Source organism: Salvia hispanica, chromosome 3, assembly GCF_029641045.1.
Source record: "Salvia hispanica isolate PSC_SH4W2 chromosome 3, Shi_PSC_v1, whole genome shotgun sequence".
NCBI lineage: Eukaryota > Viridiplantae > Streptophyta > Magnoliopsida > Lamiales > Lamiaceae > Salvia > Salvia hispanica.
In genome coordinates, this window is record NC_142694.1 from 31,914,461 (window position 1) to 31,935,946 (window position 21,486).

General features: G+C 32.3%; 3 protein-coding genes and 1 pseudogene across 4 annotated transcripts; 3 read left to right on the top strand and 1 right to left on the bottom strand.

The window, feature by feature from the left end:
* Positions 1-263: 263 nt before the first annotated feature.
* LOC125211175 (AAA-ATPase At2g46620 pseudogene) lies at positions 264-1,927 on the bottom strand (annotated as a pseudogene).
* An 8,121-nt stretch (positions 1,928-10,048) lies between these two features.
* Positions 10,049-13,435, top strand: LOC125209168 (protein TILLER ANGLE CONTROL 1). Of its 2 annotated transcripts, none has more exons than XM_048108778.2 (5): positions 10,049-10,235; positions 10,318-10,354; positions 10,445-10,947; positions 11,722-11,854; positions 13,177-13,435. In XM_048108778.2, the coding sequence occupies exons 1-5, from the start codon at positions 10,230-10,232 to the stop codon at positions 13,179-13,181; spliced, it is 684 nt and encodes a 227-aa protein (XP_047964735.1). In that variant the 5' UTR covers positions 10,049-10,229; the 3' UTR covers positions 13,182-13,435. The 2 variants fall into 2 exon arrangements, with proteins under 2 accessions (XP_047964735.1, XP_047964733.1); XM_048108776.2 differs by having other exon boundaries at positions 10,050-10,235; positions 10,442-10,947.
* A 1,269-nt stretch (positions 13,436-14,704) lies between these two features.
* On the top strand, positions 14,705-17,030 carry LOC125212317 (uncharacterized). Its single transcript, XM_048112446.2, has 3 exons — positions 14,705-14,851; positions 15,812-15,878; positions 16,472-17,030. The coding sequence occupies exons 1-3, from the start codon at positions 14,771-14,773 to the stop codon at positions 16,762-16,764; spliced, it is 441 nt and encodes a 146-aa protein (XP_047968403.1). The 5' UTR covers positions 14,705-14,770; the 3' UTR covers positions 16,765-17,030.
* Positions 17,031-18,562: 1,532 nt separating this feature from the next.
* On the top strand, positions 18,563-21,045 carry LOC125212318 (cytochrome B5-like). Its single transcript, XM_089066907.1, has 3 exons — positions 18,563-18,706; positions 20,405-20,474; positions 20,673-21,045. Exons 1-3 carry the CDS (start codon positions 18,626-18,628, stop codon positions 20,912-20,914), a joined length of 393 nt encoding a protein of 130 aa, XP_088923033.1. The 5' UTR covers positions 18,563-18,625; the 3' UTR covers positions 20,915-21,045.
* The last annotated feature ends 441 nt before the right edge of the window (positions 21,046-21,486 follow it).

A 21,486-nucleotide genomic window follows, 5' to 3' on the forward strand; every position in this document is an offset into this window, starting at 1 on the left:
AAAATGTGAAGTCCGAGTACCATCCTCTAATCCACACTTAAACAAGCTAAATTAGAAAGGCGAATTTGTATTTCTCTCTTAATCGTTCGAATCCAAAAAAGTGAGCACTATATATGTCCACACCATTTAAAAGTAACACAATCAAATAAAACAACATGATGAGGTATGACAACAATTTAATTCTTCATGCGAAATGAATCTACGCTAAATTAATATGGCTAAGCCCTTGCACGAATGCAACAAATATTTAAAGGTAAAAGTAATTTATGCACAAATTATATTCATTTATAAACTCAATATATAAAATTAAAAAAGGAAAAAAAAATTCTATTCGATAAAAATAATTGTAAATTGTGTTTATTTGACACATCTATAACCGTCCGATTTCATCTTGATCGAACGATCCAGCTCTCCTGCAGCTCTTCAGCCGTAACAGCCCATACAATTTCCGGAATTCCTTAGGCATTGCTCCCTTCCAGGCGGCACCGCCGCCTTCCTCCGCCGCAGACGGCGGCGCCGGCGACGATGCCGAGCTGTCGCTCCGCCGCGTTCCGCCGCTCGATTGCAATGCGGAAATGACCGATTTCAGCGCGCGGCTCGGCGAAGAGCGTTTCACCAACATCAGCTCGCTGATCTCCGCCGCGCTCATCGCCGCGCCGCTCTGGAAAATCTCCTCCACCTGAGGAAACAGCTTGTGCTCCTTCACTCCGAGATAATTGCTCGCTAGGTTTTTGAAAGAGGCGAAATCGCACAGGGGGAAGTGAATGTGCATATCGATTCTCCCCGGCCGGAGCAGCGCCGGATCGATTCCGTCCTTGCTGTTCATCGTGAAGATCGAAATCCGCTCCTCCTGCGAATTCAATAGTCCGTCCATGAAATTCAGCAAACAGGATGAATTAATCCGCGAATTAGGCCTAGAATCGGAGACGTAACGATCGAGATCCTCGACGACGATCAGAGACTTGCTCGTGGTTTGAATTAGGAGCGAATTCAGATCCTCCGCATCGGCGATTTGCGAGAGATTGAGGTAGTACACGTCGTAGCTTAGGAGATTCGCCGCGGCGGCGATGAAGCTGGATTTTCCGGTGCCGGATTGGCCGTAGAGGAGATAGCTCCGCTTCCAAACGCGGCCGAGTTTGTGGTAGTACTGTTTCGATTTCAGAAAATTCTCCAAATCGTGCCGGATTTTCGCCTTCAGATCCGGATCGAGAACGATCGCGTCGAAATCGGCGGGGTGATTGAACAGAATCGACTTCCATCTCCCGCCGCAGTGGCTGTAAATCCTCAATTCGTTCCCTCTCTCCTCAATTGCATCGGAAACCGCGTGGATGTGCTGCAGATACGGCTTCAGAATCCTCCGCTTATCCTTCTTCCTAATCCTCAGCACGAAGCTCCGGCTTCCGCCGCCGCCTCTCTCCACTCGATTCAGCCACGAGACTCTCGCGCCGAGGAAATCGTCGTGGATCGTCTGATTGTCGTCGAGCGACAAAACGATGTCGTTTGACTTTTTGCCGGCGGAGAGGTTGGTGAAATCGGAGTCCTCGAGCGACGCGAGGGAGGTGAGGTAGAGCGAGACGCGGCGGTAGAAGAGGTTGCGCTGGTGAGTCGAATCGTTCAACTCGGGGACCTTGAAGTGCTGGTGAACGTGAACTCGGTCGCCGATCCACTCAATCCCTTTCCTGACGGCGTAGATCAGAGCAGTTCGAAGCAGAAACCAGCGCACCAGGAAAATTGAGAAGCATATCAACAACAGATTCACAACAAACATGGATATACACAGTAATTAAAAATCTTCTCCTTGATTTGAGATGAATTTATGAATTATGAAGAAGAAAATTTCAACGTAGACGATTTATATATATATATATATATAGTCGAGACTCGAGAGAGGAGAAGAGAGTTGAGCAGAGAGAGAGCGCCGCAAATATTATTTGGAATTTGGAATAAAGTTGAGGGATTCTTTTTATTTATTTATTATATATTATTATCATTATTGTTAATTTTTGTAGTGGAGGTTGGTCTGCAGTCTACTTTTTTCGAATAAAATAATATTTTCGAATTGTCGTTATTAAGTAGACGTTTTAGTTAAGAAATTAGCAAGATAATATAATGTGATAATGTGATTAATTAATAAATATGGATTATGATTTTAGAGTGCACGGCAATGGGGATGAAGTGGTGTCGTTTTGCTTAGGTGCCTACGAAATTCTAATAGTTATGGGTTGCTTCTCCAACACAATAAAGTTAGATATTTAAATTTCTACTAGTATTAGATTTGTTTGACTTAAATTCCTATATTATTTGGGAGTGGTTATGCGTGGTTAGTTCGTAATTGGTGATTTTGATTTTGGAACCATAATAAGTTTTTTTTAACATGAGTTGTGGCAAACTAATTAATTAATATTTTAGAAAATGATTATCGTTAAAATATTTGTTTATTAAATAAAAATGTGAAATGAAATTTTTATTTACGGACGAATTAAAATGACAAAATAAGACTTTTAATATTGATCGAATGAAATATATCTTTTTCTAAATTCTACTATGAGATTTAAGTTCAATCTCACAACACTTTCTTTCTTAATCCACAAAAGCAATAAAAACAAAAATCATTAGTATCAAACACAAAATCTTGTTAACATCTACCACTAATGAAGGAGAAATCAACCTAATTAAGGAAAATATTAGTACTACTTAATTCCAACTTTCAACCCTATCCTTCTTACTTAATTCACAAAAAGCAATAAAACCAAATATTATCAAACACAAAGTTCTTGTAAACATCTAATAGAGGAGAAATCAACCTATTCCCAAGTATATATCTCTTCATTTTCATTTAATTTTACGTGTCGCTAATAAGAACCAGAATATCCTCATTTCGCAGTAGATATTTTTGTTTTAATTGCTAAAGTTAATTTGAATATCCTATGGCCAATATGGCCAACAGATAAGTATTTATTTATTTTAATAGGTAAAAATAGAATATATCCCTTTATAAATATTGTCCACTTTCTTTTTCCATACATAATAAAGAAAATTTATTATAATGCCTGAAACAATATAAACAAGTAAATCCTTCCCTACTATGACTTTATTTAGGTATTCAAAACGAAAAATGGGAATCCCAAATAAGATGGTAAATTAAAAAGATGAAATTTAATGCACATTTATAAGAGAGGTGAACTTTAATCTTGGGGGAATAAAGATAAGGTGACTTATGATGTCTTATACACATTATATGATAAGAAAAGTGGACTATAATATTGGGGGAAAAGGAAATATGACTTGTGGCCTATGGTTCTCGACAAGTGGGACTATGTGACCAAATGTCAACTTTAATTTATTCAATTTTAAAGATAATTAATGGTATTGGGATTAAGAAAATTATAATGTATCTTTTATATTCGTATAATAAGTCATCAGTGACAATAATTGACTCAAAATAGAGTAATTATGAAACTTGTAATATAACAATCGACTTCAATTATCACTTGTTAATTACTTAATGATAATTTATCCTTTAATTAGGTGAAGTTTTTTATTCTAACAATAAGATCTAACCATAAATACATCAATGAAACAATCAATCATAGTTATCAACCAAATTGCTTCTAAACTATAATGGTGGCTACAACAATAAAAAAGTAAATTCCATTAGGTATTAATAACTGAAATAAAGAACTGAAATTCATTATTCGTACTAATACTAAGTAGATTCGGTGGGATAAAATTTGGGTGAATTTTAATTTATTTCAAATTATTAAAAAAAATTTAAAAGGTTGGAGAAGATTCTTTGATTATTAATTACAACCACTAAAGATGACTAAGAAAATAATGGCGAACAAGATAATTAAGCGTGCGTGGATTAACTTAACTCTTTGATTAATAATTGATAAATTCCTTATTAAATTATAATTTAGCAAAACTGCCTTGATATATCATCTACTAGCTAAGATATTTTAATATAATTGGACCACTTAATTGTTAATCGCTAGGTTAACATAGCGCGTGGAAGCCGTGTAATAAACTCGTAGTTGTCATTTTCCTATTCAATTAAATAAGGAATTAATATGTATAGGCTTGATCATTAATGTGGCTGAATTGAAGATATTGTTGTGTATTTTGTAAAGAAGAATAGGAGACTATCTAACACTTTACAACAAGATATTAAGTAGTCCTTGATATTATTGTCGTGAGCGTTGAAATATTCTCATCGGTGTTTCCAAGGCCTCGAAGATGTGCTTCCTATATCATAATATGTTCAGTGAAAAATTACAATTTTGCATATTCTACGTGATATCATGGTCTATTTGAGATATCAGTAACAAGGTAGCACTCCTAGCAAGTTTTATAAGAATAAATGCTTATTCTCGCGCTTTAAAATTAAACTAGAGAATGATGTTCAAACATTCCATTATAGTCGGATCAATGATCGATAACTTAGGTGACGTCAAAAATTACACGGGAGAAACTTTCAAAAAGCCGGGACACACTGAGATCGTCAGTAATGATGTGTTGGCTTCAGTTACTTTGTTTGTTAATATCATTGAACCTTCCATGACTACCCTCACATGTTCAATTACAAAAACAATGAGTACTAAATTAAATTAAAATATAACAAAAACACAAAGTCTAAAGATACTTAGTGTTTGGGATTATGACTTTGTTTGGGAGTGTTACCCACTTTCATCAACATGTTCTAGCCTCCACCCTTTTGTCATGAACTATATTCATATAAGAAATATTGTTTGAAAAATGATTATCAATGATCCTCTATTTAAGATATAAATATAATTATTTGAATTTCTAATTTATATATGGTGAGCCCATGAAGAATTCGATTTACAATTCAAGTCCACTAATTCTCATGGGCCCTTTACCATAAAAAATTTGTGGATCGACCACATCAGACAAGCAAGTTCTAATTTTAACAATGGATATCTCAAATATTGAATGGACCTCATTCATTACATGCTTGCAACGTGGCTCCAATTTTCATCATTCATTACTTGCTTTGTAGTCTCATGTAGTGTTAATACTCCCCCCCTTTCGTGAATACTCAGTAATTAAACTTGGAGGATGAAAGGGGAATTTAGAAGTTTTTTGTGTGTTGAATAAAATAAGGAAAAGTATAGAAATATATATTAATGAAAAAGGAAAATAGTCATTGAAGTAATAAAGAGGAGATAGAAAAGGTATTTGGATGCATGGATGTTAGTAAATACCTAATTCATGGGCTGACTTGAATATCCATCTAAATTTAGAGGTTTGGAGTGAGAGATATCTAGCTCGATAAAATTATAACCCAATTTGCCTGCAACCCGAATAAGATTGATCCAGAACTTGATAGGCTGATCTAATGAATTGGACTTAAGTGCAACTATTGTCTATTGTTTCATCTGTTTGATACCTAATCCGATACTTAATGATGATTTTTATAATATAACTAAACACAAAAACCTTCGATTTTATATTAAATACATAGGGATGTGATCAATTGCTAACTAATTATCAATCTAAAATTGAGACCAATTTTTAATCATTAGATTAGAAGATTTGTGATTGATATAATGCCAAGTGTAACATATTTTAAATTTAAATAATTATTAATTAAATTAAAAGGGTATTAATGTCAAATCCTATACGTAAAAATTATAACTAACTACTTTCTCTCTCCTCAAAATCATCTCAAATCTTTAAATTTACGTAACTCTCTCAATTTAAATTATTTTTTCGCAAAAAATATATCAAATTAAAGATAATTTAATAAGGATTCCAACGAGATCTCAATTGCATATGTTCCGACGATGTCCGGGTGATGAAATTTGATAAATTATATTTCAATTTTCGTACATGTTGATAAACAGCTTTTATCAACAAATGCAACAAAAAATCTCAATATATTGTAGGCAAAATCTCAATATTATGCATGTCCAATCTCAATAAAAATGTGTTGATATTTTCTTGTCCTTGTGTTGATATTATAATGTCATATTGTTGATATTTGTAATACACAATGTTGATATAAAAAAACACTCACGAAAATTATCATATGATAACATAATGACCCTTTTGTTGATATTTTGTCTACTATTTATTGAGATTTGTGAACTTTAGTCTCATCCACTCATTTTAAAATCCAAGGGTGGAGATTTAGTCTTGATTTTGGATTAGGGTGATATAAGCATTAGAATAGGACCCCAAATACATATACATATATGTTAAATTTTTTTATTTTATAATAGTAATAGATAAATAATTTAAAAAATTCAAATTTATTGTAAAAATATTAATTTAAAACATGCTTCAAATTTCTCAATTAAAATATGTTTAAATTTTATTTGATTTACACAAATCTTATATTTTTATCCAATATGTTTGAGTTAAAGCATATAAAAGTTATCATAATTAATTTTTTTACATCCTATAAAATATGATTAATATCACATATTAATTTTAACATTAGTAGGCCGAGTAGCTCTTGGACTAGCTCGAAACCCGGAAAATTAGTTGTACTAGTATGTAGATTTTTGCATAAAACTATAGACCTGCCCTTTATCTCTTGGACTTGGACATTTTGGCCCAAACTACAAATAAACTCTAAAATATGTTAAATAAGTAGAAAATTAAAATATGAAGTTTTTTTTTTCTTCTTATCCGGTTATAACTAAGTTTTAAAAGTTCTCCTTTATTGAAAATATGTAGTCTTGGGTGTTATATAGGTGTAGAAGTATAGATATGTTTGGCAATGGATATATGTTGAGTGCATAATCGATAGTGTTCCAATAGATAGGGATAAGTTGCCGGTTACCTGCCATGCCTAACATGTCGGACTCACTCTTTCAATTATTCAAACCATTTGTGAGGCTCACATTTCAGTAGAGATTCACGACGATGAAGCTTCACTTAATCGGTCAGATGTTTTTACTTCAGTCAATAAGTTATGTACGTTCCAATTTGCACAATTTTCCTTTCTTTCCTTTTTTATTTTAACAAATCTTTAGATGTGAGCTATTGACATTCCGTAGGTAATCTAACTTTTTTTTTAGTGAATGTTGTATTGAAAATAATGAAAAGACATCATTTTTTATATAAAATGGACATTTGAAAAAAATTTCAAACTTTGTAATTTAATACTACTATTCAACTTTCAAACCTAATGAGACTACAAATTTAGCTAAATTTTGTAATATAAATGACTATGTTCCCTTAATAAAAATCTTATAGGGGCTAAACTAGTGCTCGTTAGAATTTTGTAACGATATTATGAAAAGTTTATTGTAATTAAGATGATCAAAAGTTAAGGGTATTGGAATTTTATTATTGAAGATTCATAACTAACTCGAATGGGCCAAGCCCAATAAAGATTCATAATAGAAATATTTATAAAAACATGAGATTATTTGTTTTTATATCTTATTTTGTTTTTTTATTTGGTTCTAAGCTTCAATATATATCCATAAAACGTGTACTAAATTAATTGGTCCTTTTATATCATTATAGAAAAAGAGAAAAAAGACATAGATAAATTATTAATAGCAAGTAGTACAAGTTACGAAGCTCGTTGGTTATTTATATCACTATAGAAACACATGACCTTTAACTCCCAAATTATCTACAATTAACTCAATTAACAATATATATGTCCTCCAATAGAAATCTTATTTGCTTTTCATATAAAATAATAAATAGTCCCTATTTACATTGAAGCATTCCACCCCCATTTTATTAGTGTAAACTATTAATATAAAAAAAAAATGAGATCCGCGTTCGACTAATTCAGATTTCACATTTCTTAAAACCTGTAGCGGAAGAAAGTAAAACTCTTTTTTACTTGATGGAGGGAGTAGAATTTAGCAAACTTTAGTAGTAAAAAAGAAGAAAATAAATTAGTTGGTGAAAATACAACCTTTCCATATATAGGTAACAAAACACCTTATAAAGGAGTCAAATGTGTTAGAGAAAACCAATCACTAGGGAACAAATTCAACTCTTATACATTGTATCAGCGAATGCCTCATGCTCGAGCCGAAATGGATGAGAATGTTCGGATATTTACAAGTGAATTGTCATGCATCGAAATATAAAATAAAAAGAGATCAACTTAAATACACAGTGAGTCCTTGATCATAACACCAGTTGTTTTTAAAATTGAACCCCATTCGGATTTAGTTGATGTCCCCTTCACGTACCATGTACCGTTCGATAAAAGGGGTCTGTACCTAGCCCCGTAAAATAACACCATTATTATCCACCAAAAAGTTGGAATTTCTCTCAACCATCGCAGTCCACATATAATCTCATGATTTAGCTTTTGTAAGAATCCAAAGCAACACACAGTTCAAACATTATATGCTGTAACACATGGCCCATGTAGACCTGGATTTCATGTCCCATCTTATTGTTTTCTTTCTATATATACAAATACACTAAGTAACTAATTAAGACCTATATTCATCTATAGTTTTTGTTCATAATAAAATGAAATATTGACGTTATATCATTATATACTCTACTAAATTACTTTTTCCATTAATGGAAAATTACCTTTTTTATATATTCATCTATAATTTTTGTCCGTAATAAAATGAAATATTTGACATTATATCATTATATACTCTGCTAAATTACTTTTTCCATTAATAGAAAATTACCTTTTTTACAAGACCATGGGCGGCCGGGAAAAAAAAAACATTGATAATGGCTATGAAATTGTTAGGTGATTCGGGTCACCCACCTTGTGTTTGCCACAACTTTTGACTAATCCGATTGATCGCATGAACTAAGACTAGAACCTAATATCTTAATGGGTAATTTCTCTTGAGCATGGTTTGTAACATATACTTCGATAATTGGGTCTTAATAATAGAACCCTACCAATTAATGAGCAATATCTATAAACTAAGGGGAATTATGCCTAAACCTAATGAAAAATTGAGTAAATAATAATATTCTTTTACATGGGGTTATTAGCTTTAAATATCACTTCATTTGAGTAAGTAGGAATGTGATTATGATATATAGATTGGATTGGTTTGTGTTGGGAGTGTGTTTTTGTCTTAGTTTAGGGGTGCTATTCCATAATTATTAGTACGAAGAAATAATTAAAAGAAAGGAATTAAAGGGATTAGGGCACATCGGTTGTTTGGGCATCGAAAAAGGCAGAGAGAGCAGGCAATGAGAGTCTTCCAAGAGGAGGCCAAACTAGGGACCCACCTAGCTATAGAAACGTCGCATTTAGTTAGAACTTAGAAGCTCCTATCGAAAAGCGAATTTAGGGGGTCGCGCCGTCTCTCTACCAACAAAGCCTAATTTTTTACTTCTGTCGTCGTCTAATAATATGCAGCGGGAAAAAAAGGCGAGAATATAAACATAGATTCGTGTTCAACATGTAAATATGATTTGTTGCATTATTTTGATTGAATTCAACCGCTGAATTCACTGCTTTCATACTTATGCGTATGTCAATCACATGTAGAAAGTACACAATATTACCATAAAAATTTTACCATTTTTTCATCAATTTGCCCTTATATATAGTATGAATCATAATAATAAAAATGTTAATATAATGATGATTATTATGTCCTCGATAATAACTTATTAAGTAAATTTTAATGTACTTTTAAAATGATTGACTATAATATTATTATTATTATTATTATTATTATTATTATTATTATTATTGTTTTATAGATTAAAAATTTAATTAAAAACTTTCTTACTTCAATTTTTACATCAGTTAGTTATTTTATTATAATGTCTATTAGTTAATCAAATTCAATTGATTAATAGTATAAGCTAAAAATATTAACAATTTTTCTTGACATTTCTAAACACAGGACAAATAATCTCTCAATACTTATAATCTCCAACAACATTAGTTTTTGATAAACAAACATGCTCATTCTATTTCTCTACAGTAGTATATGTCATTTTCATTTAAAATGTCATGGCTGCTGAAAACGTTATAGTGAGATCGTGGAAATGGCTGTTTAAATCACCAAATTTGATTAAAATGTGGTCTATTCCACAAAGTTTGAAATCCACTAATTAAATCACATAGTTTTCAATTTTCTAGTTTATCTCATATGTTGAATTTTAGATGGAATCTTTATTGACGTGGTCTAATCTTAATCCTCCACATTTATTAATTAGGACTACTCTATCTAAATTGCCACCACACTTCCCACTCTCTCAACTTTCATCACTCACCAACAAGAAAAAAAATGAAGGCAAGTTTCTCATCAAATTCTATTATCCATCTTCTTATTATTCTTGATCATGTTTTTCATTGTTTCCTTTGTTTACGTATAGATCTTCAATTGGGTTCACCGCAAGTTTAATAACAAAGGTAACAATCCCTTCTTTTCCAATCAAACTTTCTTGTCTTTTATTTTTTTATATATTTTTTTTATCATCAAATGTGTAATTCATGCAGCAGAGAATGCGAAGAAGCACGGCGACAATGCCGCCGCGGACGAGCATTTCCCGGCCGAGAGCAAATGCGACGACGTTTTCGAGGGGTGGAGAGGGGGGATTTTGGCGATCGGAACATTTGGCTATGACCATTTGAAAGATGAAAATCAAGAACTTAAGAGCGATTACTTTTTCGAGGAGGCGGACGAGAGTGGGGACGAGGAAGATGGCGACGAGCCTTTGGTGCTCGTGGCTTGCGAGCTTAACGAGGGGGAGATTGCAGAGACGGAGGAGAATGAGGAGCAGTTTGGGTTTGAATATGTGATGATGAAGAAGAAGGAGAGAACCACGCTTGCGGATTTGTTTGTGGTCGATTCGGGCAAGGATGATCGCGCTATTGGCGGGAACCGGAAGTTCGAAAAGCCGGATTCAGTCGGGGAGAAGTCGAGTCGCAAGTGCGCGCCGTCGTCGGCTTCCGGGAAGCTCACTGCGAAGGACGGTCATCGCCCCATCCACAAACTCAATAAAGTGAGTTTTCTAGTACTATCAGTGGCGGATTCAAAACATAATTTTTTCTATGTTCAATATACTTTAGTGGAAACTGTAGTTTTATAGAGTTACGTTTTTATAATTTAATGAGGGGTAAAATTGTAGTTTTATAGAGTTACGTTTTTATAATTTAACGAGGATAAGATTTTAATTTCATATTGTTAATTTTTTTAAAAAGACTTAAAACAATGCAATCTTCTTCTTCTTCAAAAAAAGATTCTTCAGATCGAGGAACAATCAAGACGTTTTCGATCAATACTAAAAAAATTTAGGACCTCGGCACTGTGGCCACAAGTGAGGTGGTCAAGCGACTTGAGCTCCTACCAAACTTCCTTTTATTATAAATTTGTCCAAATATTATGTAAATTGTTATATAAAAGTGTTTATTAATGTGATCTAAATCTTCTAAAAAAGATATTTTCTCATGTGTACATCACTCTCAAATTTTTGTAGGATGGTTATGTGATTAGTAAGATGATTAATTAAGTTTACTAAGTGAGATTCGCTCGCGTGCACATGAGACCAACTCTTGGAATAAAATTTTCAAAAATAGGATGTCTTAATCTTTTTTTCCTGCATTCGCTCCAGTCCCTAATACCCCTAAACCCTGAAGCTGACTGCGTATTGCATCTCGCATTTCACTATTATCGATAACTTTATACTGCATATAAGATTTCGTAGGACTTTATAAGTATCATCACCAACATTAGTTGATTTTAATTAATTACTCATAAATAATGGCATGTAATTTAGGTGATGCGAAGAATGATGAGAAGAAAGATCCATCCTGACGTGGGACCCATCAATCCTAAAGTCGCCACATTGAATGATTATATTAGTAGGAGTCGCGTTTCTGACGATTGCGCTGCGCTTCTTCCAACTCAAGGTGCGTTTTTTTGTTTTACTGATTTGCCGACTTTTAATTTTTACTCCCTCTCTCCCATTAAATATGCAACATTTGCTTTTCAAGTAATATTGTTTTGTGAATTAATGAACAAAGAGTAAAGTAAGAGAGAAAAAAAGTAGAGAGAGTATTGTTTCCATTTTTAGAAACGTTTCATTTTTAATGGGACAGACTAAAAAGAAAAACGTTTCATTTTTAATGAAACGAGGAGTATTATTTTAATTTTTAACTTGTTGACATATAGTGGTACTAGTAGTAGAATCACATATAATATTCTTATTTCCAAATTAAGATTATCTTTCCATTTATATAACAAGGTCTGGTCAGATTCTGGCCAGGAAATTTTAAATTTTTTCAATTATCACATTTGTGTATAAAAAGGGGTCTTTTGGTGATGCTACTGCTTCATTAAAACTAATATTTTTTATTTACATTCAATTTTTCTTTTCTTGTTTAACTAAAAATATCGTTTTGAGCATTACCAACGACGTTGTTTTATACACGAAGGAGACAATCAAGAAAAATTCAACTTTGCGCTTTAATATAGTCTTTTAAATCTTATGAAAGCGACATTTGACCATACTTTGTGATTTACATAGTTATTATTCCCGAACTTAAATAGAGAGTTGGAATTGGAACAAGAATTCCATCTACACTCGGCGTTCTTCTTCCATTATGCACTATGTCGTACTCCCTCCGTTCCATAGTAATAGAGTCATTTTGTCATTTTGGTACGTTTCATAGTAATAGAGTTATTTCCCTTTTTAGTAAAAGTCAATACATTTTTCCACACATACTTTACTCTCTCTTACTTTTTTCTCTCTTTATCTCTCTACCTTGTTCATTTTTCACTTTATTATCCATTTACTTAACTCATCTAATATAGTTTTTCTTAGTCTCCGTGCTGAAAAGAAACGCCTCCGTTACTATGGAACGGAGGGAGTAGAATATAACCGATATATGTTCAGGTATTCACATATGACTTGTTACCCATCGAAAATGTATAACTCTTTCACTTGTCAACTAACCGTCACCCGTAAAATAAAATATCTAACTCTAGTCCCTAGCTATACCAACAATAAATATCTTTAGTAATATCATTCTTGGATAAGAAACCACATGGTTTGATCTATCTTTTTGTTTGTCGATATTGAGAACTGATAGACGTGGTCCTCTTTTTTGGATCAAAAGTACATATTTTCAATCATTTATGTCCCTGAAATTTCCGCAAGACGATTAGTCACCATTCATAGATTTCATTCTTGTATTTAATTGTATGAATGATGAATGATATTTTATTGCAGAATGATTCTTTCAAGAATGAAGTATGTCTGAGACATGGTGAGGCCATCTATAATTTGAAGATTTCTTGGCTTTGGTTTCATTAAATGTAACGGTTTGTTCTCTTGGATGATAAGTATATAATTGTTTGATTGAAGTGTGTGTGTATTATGTGTAATGTACGAATTTGATTCCATGTTTGGATTGTGCTATTATAGAAGTTGGGTTGCCCATGTTTCAATGTTTTTTTTTTCATTCTTGCAATTTTAATTTACTCATCAATACATTGATTATGCAAACACACACACATATAGGTAGATATAATCAAGTCAATTAAACCGCATTTCAATAGAACTCAAATTGTGTGTGTGTTTCTCCCAACAATAGGAGAAAATTTTGAAGGATAAGAGTTTGGTTTCTGAAACATGGAGATACATGATTGCTAATTTACTAGGGGTGGTAAATCATGCAGGTTGGGTCGTTCTCGGGTTGACTCAATAGCGACCCAACCGATAAGGCTAACCTGATCCGTTTACGACACAATATAATATGGTTGACACAACATGATAGCAACTCGAACCTGATATTACACTATTTAAAACCTGAGATTCACAATTAAACCTTATTTTTAAACCAAATTTACACGATAAAAATTCGTGTTATACAATTTAAACCTGATTAAAAAGAAATGACATAATTAAAGTGAAACATATTTTTTTAAAATAATAATAATAAATAATAATATTACTATTTCTTAACGGGCATCTAATCCGAAATTATCGGGTTCTTAACAGGTCAAACTAATAAGGATATGAACCCAATAAGGCTTGATCCAAACCCAATAATTTCGTTCGTATCGAAAGTCCAGAGTGTAGTGCGTTATGTTTGTCCAAGTCCAGAGACGTTTCCTTCCATGCGAGGGAGATGTCATACACATACATTAGCATAGCCCATAGCCAAAATTGATATAGAATTAGCCATGGAATTTATATATAGCGCACCCCCTAATCATATTATTAATAAATATTAGTGCCTAACTCATTAAAGCTCGGACCAATAAAGTAGAAGACTTAGTAATAGCTATAGAAGTCCAAATACTTCAATTTTTGCACTTATAATTTAGGTATTTTCAAGGAGTTTAAGATTTTACTATATCCTTTAACTAATCAAATTAATTGGGATTTAAATTTTGTAATTTTTTCTTGTGTTGACTGGTCAAATGGTATAAATTGATAATTTGAGTTTTGTTCAATTAATTGTCTCCGATATGTTAATAACTAGTATCATTCATTATGTTTTGGAGTGATTAATTAATTAATTATAAATAGAAAGTCAAAAAAGTAACAAATTTCTCAGCACAATAAATTTGTAGGTGATGTGCTCGTTGAATTAAAAGGATTACGACGAATATTAATTATTAACCGAATTTTTATTATGAGAAGGCGGCGTGAGAGACCAGTCTAGTATAGTAAATTAATCAACATAAATAACAATAATAATAAAAATAAATAAAAAAAAAAAGATTGCAAGATTTATGACACTCTAGAAGTACTATTTATTGAAATGTTTACATAGATTTTTTGTAAGGATAATTTGGTTTAGTTTAGTTTTGCAGAAATGGAGACAAAGGTGTTCACCTTTGAGGAGGCGTCACAGCACTGTAACCCAGACGATTGTTGGCTTATCATCGATGGCAAGGTCATCTTCTTCTCTCTCTTTCTTCTATATTTATATTATTAAACTCAAAATCTATAATATTAGATGATTCGTGACATTAAGAATCCTTCATATACTCCATGTATCTACCAAAAAATAGATATAATTGTCTATCACACGAGTTTTAATGTACAATTGATAAAGGAAGAGAAATATAAAAAGTAGTAAAAGAGAAGTAGTGTTAGTGGATTATGAAGTCCATAGTATATAAATGTATAAAATTTTCTATATTTAGAAACTAATCTAATTTTAGTGGACGATCCAAAATAGTAAAATCAGTCTATTTTTTATGGACGGATGGATTTTACTATATTGTCAAATCCTATAGTTGTGTTGAGGTTTTTATTCTAATATCATATGCACCTGTTAATTTTTTAGATGATTCAAATTACATCTATATATATAACATGCTAACATTCTAGCTCCCCTAATTAAAATAGGTTGTATAATGTTGGGTGATTGAACTCGAATGTGATTAAATTCTAATTCAACTTGAAAATTGATGAAATTGTAATAACAATGTCGAATATAGTAGTAGTAGTGAATATAGTAGTAGTAGTAGTTGTTGTTTTTCAATAACAAATTCTTCGTTTTATTTCAAGTTGTGCTCTAAAATTAAATAATAAAAATAATAAATTCATTAAAAATTGCATTGGGCCGGGACATTCGACCCAGAATAAGTGGGCCATATATTCAAGATTTTGTACCCATGCACAGCCCACTAAGGGCTTTAACACTTTACTTTACTAAGATATTTTTCTGAAATAATTTCTTTAGAAATACATGAATTAAATATGGTCATTGAAAAAATGTACAGGAAATATTTTGATCGATTCACAGCTGCAAATTAGGATCTGTTTAATCAAAAAATTGACGAATTCCAAGTTGAGTGGGTGACCATTTGTATTGTAAGCTAATAGCTTTTGTAGCATTGTATACCAGGCCTACGACGTTACGGGATTTCTTGACGACCATCCTGGAGGCAAGGGACCCATGTTAAACATATCAGGTACGCTTCAATAAAATAGGTGATGAGTATATCTAATTTTCATTTTTATTATAAGTATTTTATTCTAGCCCATCCCATCGTGTATTGAGTTACATGATGGGGTCTAGGGTTTTCTATGCATGTTTTGGTAATTTTATAACTATTAAAACTATATTAGTTTATAATCAATTTTTTTTCTTTTCATTTTGACCCATTCAAAAAAAAAAGAAAACACATTTCGTTTTGGTATGATATTCACTTTTCCCCACAAAAATAAGTCCATTAATATTACTTCAATCTTTTTTTATTCCTCCTACTTTATTAATTTTATGTTATAATATGTGATATCCACTAACAAGACTAATGGAAGTTGACAAAGGTAATTGTTTTTTTAATCCTATAGCTAATTCATTTTTCTATTTTTTTTATTTCTCTTTGTTTTAAGATTAATATTGAGAACTATATATGCTAAAATAAGAGTAGTTAAGTTTAATTTTTGTTTTGATTTCAAAAGGTACCTTCTTAATGTGAAATATCTTATTGGGCCCTCAACGTGAAATGACTGGCTCTGTCATTGCATATATCGAGTCACTGAAATAAATTTCATGATGTAGGGGAAGATGCAACCTTTGAATTTGAGGATGTTGGGCACAGCGAAAAAACTGAAGAACTGATGAAGGAATTCTTTGTTGGGAAAATAGAGCCATATACTCGTCCTAAAATAAGGCCGAGTATAAATAGAAATGTTGATGGTCTCATAAGCCACAATTCAACTTCAACTTCAACTTCAATTTCAACTTCAACTTCGAGACTCGGCTTGCTCTATGCCACCATGCCCCCATTCATACTCGCGGCAGCATTTCTTTTTCGTTATTACAATAGCAACAACAACGACTACACCGTCTAGTTTCAAAGCTTCATAATAAATAATTCACAACAATAATGGCCATTCATTTGCTTCGATTCAAATAAGAGGTTGGTGAGGGTGATGATATTGTGTTATTGGTCAGTTTGTAGCAAATAACTATGGTTTTTATTAGACAGGGATGGTATATGATCCTTTTTTGTTGAAGCGTGCCTGATATAAGAAAGGAAACGAAACAAATTCTAGTGATGTATCCTCCTATGAAACTATTGGTAGCAATAAAAAGAAATTTTTTTAATTTCATACAATTCACACGTGAATATGTTTTCCCTATAGAAGTTGGTAATTGCTCGAGTCTAATCTAATTGCACAATGGAGAATATATATCTCACATGGTATAAATTAACTTGCTTGGAGCCTACTAAATTCATAAAATTATAAATGTCACTAGATATGAATTTGGACCAGGGGTGATGATCAAAACGAGAATGCATTTAAATCTAAAAATGCAGCCCAAATCTTGGCCCTATAATTAGATGATCTAATGGTCAATAATCAACCAAAAACACGGAAGGTCATTAATTAAGCAGTTTTAGGTCATATTATAAGAAAACATGACCTAAAAATATACTCCCTCCGTCCCAATAAATATGAAACGTTTGCTTTTCGGCACAAGATTTTATGTAGTGTTGTTTTGTGAGTTAAAGAAGAAAGAGTAAAGTAAGAGAGAGAGAAAAGTAGAGATAAAGTTATTTCTATGTTAAGAAATGGTTCATTTTTAATGGGACAATCCAAAAAGGAAAACGTTTCATTTCTAGTGGGACAGAGCGGGTACTAATTATGACCTAAAAATGCCCTACTATGATATTATTCTGTGTTTCTATATATATATCTAGTTTTCATAGATCAAAATCCTTTAGATCAGATACGACAAATATGACAAGATTGCTATTGACAGATGTCGCGCTGACCATTATTGTTATTAAAAGAAACATGGAAAATGTATAGTATCCATCGAAAATATGTTGACAGTTGATTACCTTGCCAATTAATTTTTCTTTATATATTGTATTGGGCTTCATAGCCGGAATTGATCGAAAATTAGCAATGGAATTTATATATAGCGAAGCCCCGGCCCTATTCATATTATTATTAAATATTACGCCTAAACTTATTAAATCCAGAACCAAAAAAAAAAGGTAGAGGGAGCTAATTAAAGAAGTCCAAACACTTCATTTTATTACTAACTTACTACTATAATTTTGACATTTTCATGTATATTTAGATTTTACTACTATTTTCTGACTTATCAAATTTAGTGGGGTATATTTGATCTTGTGTTGACTGGTCAAATGGTATAAATAAATCAAGTCTCCTCCTATTGATAATGTGAGTTTTGTTCAATTAATTGTCACCGATATGTTATTCACTAGTACTCCACTATTCATCATGTTTTGTTTTGTAGTATTTATTGTTCTTATATTTCTACTATTATTTTTCACTAATGTGAGAGTTGGAATTTTGAAGATTGATCAATAACAAAATATATATATATAGAAACTCCAACAAATAACAAATTCCTTGCACATCAACAAATAAAACAAAAGGAGAGTCAAACAGATAACAAATTTGTAGGTTCAAAAACGATGTGCAAATTGAATTCAAAGGACAACCTGCGCCGATTGGCCAATATTATAAGAAATTACGACGAATATTAATTATTAACCCAACTTTTATTTATCAGTAGGCGGCGTGATAGACCAGTCTAGTAAATTAGTCAACATAAATAATAGAAAAAAAGAGTGGAAGATTTTGACTCATTTTGTATGTGATTGAGATTATTATTTATTGCATTGTTTACTTCCTTTTTTTTCTAAGGTTTGGTTTGATTTAGTTTGAAGAAATGGAGGAAAAGGTGTTTAGCTTTGAGGAGGTGTCCAAGCACAATACTAAAGGGGATTGTTGGTTAGTCATCCATGGCAAGGTCATTTTCTTCTATCTCTTTCTATATATGGGCAAATCAAATATAGTTGGAGGAATATGAAATTTGTGTTTCTAGGGTCAAAATTGTTAGATTTTTTCGAATTAGATCCGGTCCTCAGATGAGGGGTGGCGTATTCAGAATTCCGAGTTCGGGGGTGTGGTAAATAATACTTAGAGTCGCGGCGATAGGAGCATGAAGATTGGGAGGAATCGTAGTATAGTAGCCAAATTTCTTTAGTACTTCAGATTATATAGTTTTAACACTTCTCTTTTTCTCATCTTACTCTCTTCTTCTTATCGGTGGCATCGTTAGTGTGTGTTTGTTTGTGTATATGTTTTTGATTAATAATCTTATGATACAGATACCTTTCAATTTTAAAGGTAAAATTATATACTATTATCATTTGTTTAAAGTTAGATACTCTCGGTGGTATTCAGTTTATTAGATAAAATAGTATCGAGATATAATCTAGGATATAATTGTTAGATTATTTTAGTTGGAGAGAGTTGGCTATGACTAATTATCACATGATTATCCATCTAAGATTAAGTTGTGGTATTCAATCTCATGAACCGGATATAATACATATTTAATCATGAGATATAATCTTGCAAACCGAACAACCTTCGAGTATGTTAATACTCCCTCCGTCCACTAATTCAAGACCACTTTTAACTGAGCACGGGTTTTAAGAAATATAGTAGAAAGTGAATGGAAAATATTAATAGAATGTAGAATTCATTACCAAAAATAGTAAAAAAAAATAAATATGACATTTATTAGTGAACGGACGAAAATAACAATATAGGAAACTTATCGATGGACGGAGGGAGTATCGAATAAATGTTAGTCCCTCACATGTTGCTGGCCCCCCATATGTAACTAGTTGTTTAAGATTATCCCTTGCGTAAATAAAATAATGTCATTTCACATGTAAATACTGCGTATTTGTTAATATCTGAATAGGACGACCAACTATTTGCGGAAATTGGGATTTTACTAGATTGTCAAATCACATAGTTGTGCTGACCAACTTTGGGATAGGATTTGAATTAATATTTTTATTTTGTTTCGATCCTTAAATAGGTTGTTTAAATGTTGGATGGTTTATCATGTACACTTTCTATTCCTTGCCAGGTGATTCATAATTCTTTTTTTGATTTTCTATTCCTTACCAACTTTAGTAAATCCTTATAGGGATGCTCTAAGTTAAGTGAAAATTGTTCCCTTTTTTCCGACATTCTATCTTATTTTATTCTTAAAATTCGTGCCCGGAAAATAACGCCTCGTTTAGTGAATTTAGGTAGGGAGTGATTAAATTGTACTAATTCCGTAGGCATTCATGGGCCGCTCTGGTTGACCCAAAATAGATGGGCCGTAGTTTAACATTTTGGACCCTTAACCAGCCCGATAAGGGCATTTAATGGGCCGATATTCATCTTTTAACTTTTTATTCGCTTACAATATTTGATAGAATTAACTAGAAAGCATGGAAATATCAAAATCTTTTTGTGAAATAATTTTACGTTTAGATATACATAAGTCAAACATGTCAATTGAAAAAATATACGGCAAATATTTTGATCCAATTTCAGCTGCAAATTAAGATCTGATTAATAAAATTGATGAGTTCCAAGTGGAGTGTGACCATTTATTTAGTAATCTAATGGCTTTAGTCGCAATACATATATATATCAGGTGTATGACGTGTCGCGATTTCTTGACGAACATCCCGGGGGCGATGAAGTCATGTTAAACGCATCATCGGGTACATTTTCCCAAAACAAGTTGGTTGTGTATCTACTTTATTAATTTTACGTTAAAACATGTGTTATCCACGAACAAATTAAAACAAGACCATTGTATTGCTATTTGATTAGTTAAATTTTGAGAATTGGGACGTGCCATAACTTTAATTAAACATATTGCTAATTCATTTTTTTATTTTTGGTATTTCATGATGTAGGGATGGATGCAACGGTTGAATTTGAGGACGTTTCGCACACCGATTATGCACGAGGATTGATGAAGGATTTGTTGATTGGGAAAATAGATGCAAACACTCTTCCTGAGATGCAGAAGAAATTCACCAAACATGAATATGATGCTTCTTCGAGCAACGATTCATCATCCCGTCTCTTGCTCTACGCCGCGCCCCTATTCATACTCGTATTTGCATTTCTTCTACGTTACTACAACAGCAACTAGTTTTGGGCTTCTCATCCATGGCTTCATAATAATTCACAACTATGGCCATTTGAACCTTTTTTTTTTTTGTTTGTGACAAATCTCTCGAGTTTTATTTATGGTTTGGTAAGTCTAGAAAGCAATTCGATTAAGAGGTTGGTGTGGGTGATGGTCTATGGTCCGATTATTGAAGCGTACTTGATACGAAAAAGAAAACTAAACAAATTATGGTGTTTATTACACAGGGATGGTCTGTGGTCCTATTTATTGAAGCGTAGTAGGGAAATTAAACAAATTATGATGATGTTTCATCCTATAAAACTAATGAATCAGTAGTAATAAGAGGAAATTTTAGATTTGATAGAATTTACATGTAAATATCTCACCAGTTTTGCTTATAGAAGTTAGTAATTGCTCGTGCAAGTCTAATTGCACATTGGAGAATATATATATCTCAATTCTCACATGGCATAAATTAACTTTCTCGGTGCCCACTAAATCCATAAAATTACAAATTAAATATGTCACTGGATATGAATTTGGATCGAATATAGGTACCGTATGAGAAGTCTGATTGGCTATTGGATTGGCAC

Coding starts and splice junctions, on each gene's coding strand:
- LOC125209168 (XM_048108776.2), top strand. Junction 10,355..10,441: donor CCGCAAGTTTAATAACAAAG/GTAACAATCCCT, acceptor TAATTCATGCAG/CAGAGAATGCGAAGAAGCAC. Junction 10,948..11,721: donor CCATCCACAAACTCAATAAA/GTGAGTTTTCTA, acceptor CATGTAATTTAG/GTGATGCGAAGAATGATGAG.
- LOC125212317 (XM_048112446.2), top strand. CDS start 14,771: ATGGAGACAAAGGTGTTCACCTTTGAGGAGGCGTCACAGCACTGTAAC. Junction 14,852..15,811: donor GGCTTATCATCGATGGCAAG/GTCATCTTCTTC, acceptor ATTGTATACCAG/GCCTACGACGTTACGGGATT. Junction 15,879..16,471: donor ACCCATGTTAAACATATCAG/GTACGCTTCAAT, acceptor TTCATGATGTAG/GGGAAGATGCAACCTTTGAA.
- LOC125212318 (XM_089066907.1), top strand. CDS start 18,626: ATGGAGGAAAAGGTGTTTAGCTTTGAGGAGGTGTCCAAGCACAATACT. Junction 18,707..20,404: donor GGTTAGTCATCCATGGCAAG/GTCATTTTCTTC, acceptor TATATATATCAG/GTGTATGACGTGTCGCGATT. Junction 20,475..20,672: donor CATGTTAAACGCATCATCGG/GTACATTTTCCC, acceptor TTCATGATGTAG/GGATGGATGCAACGGTTGAA.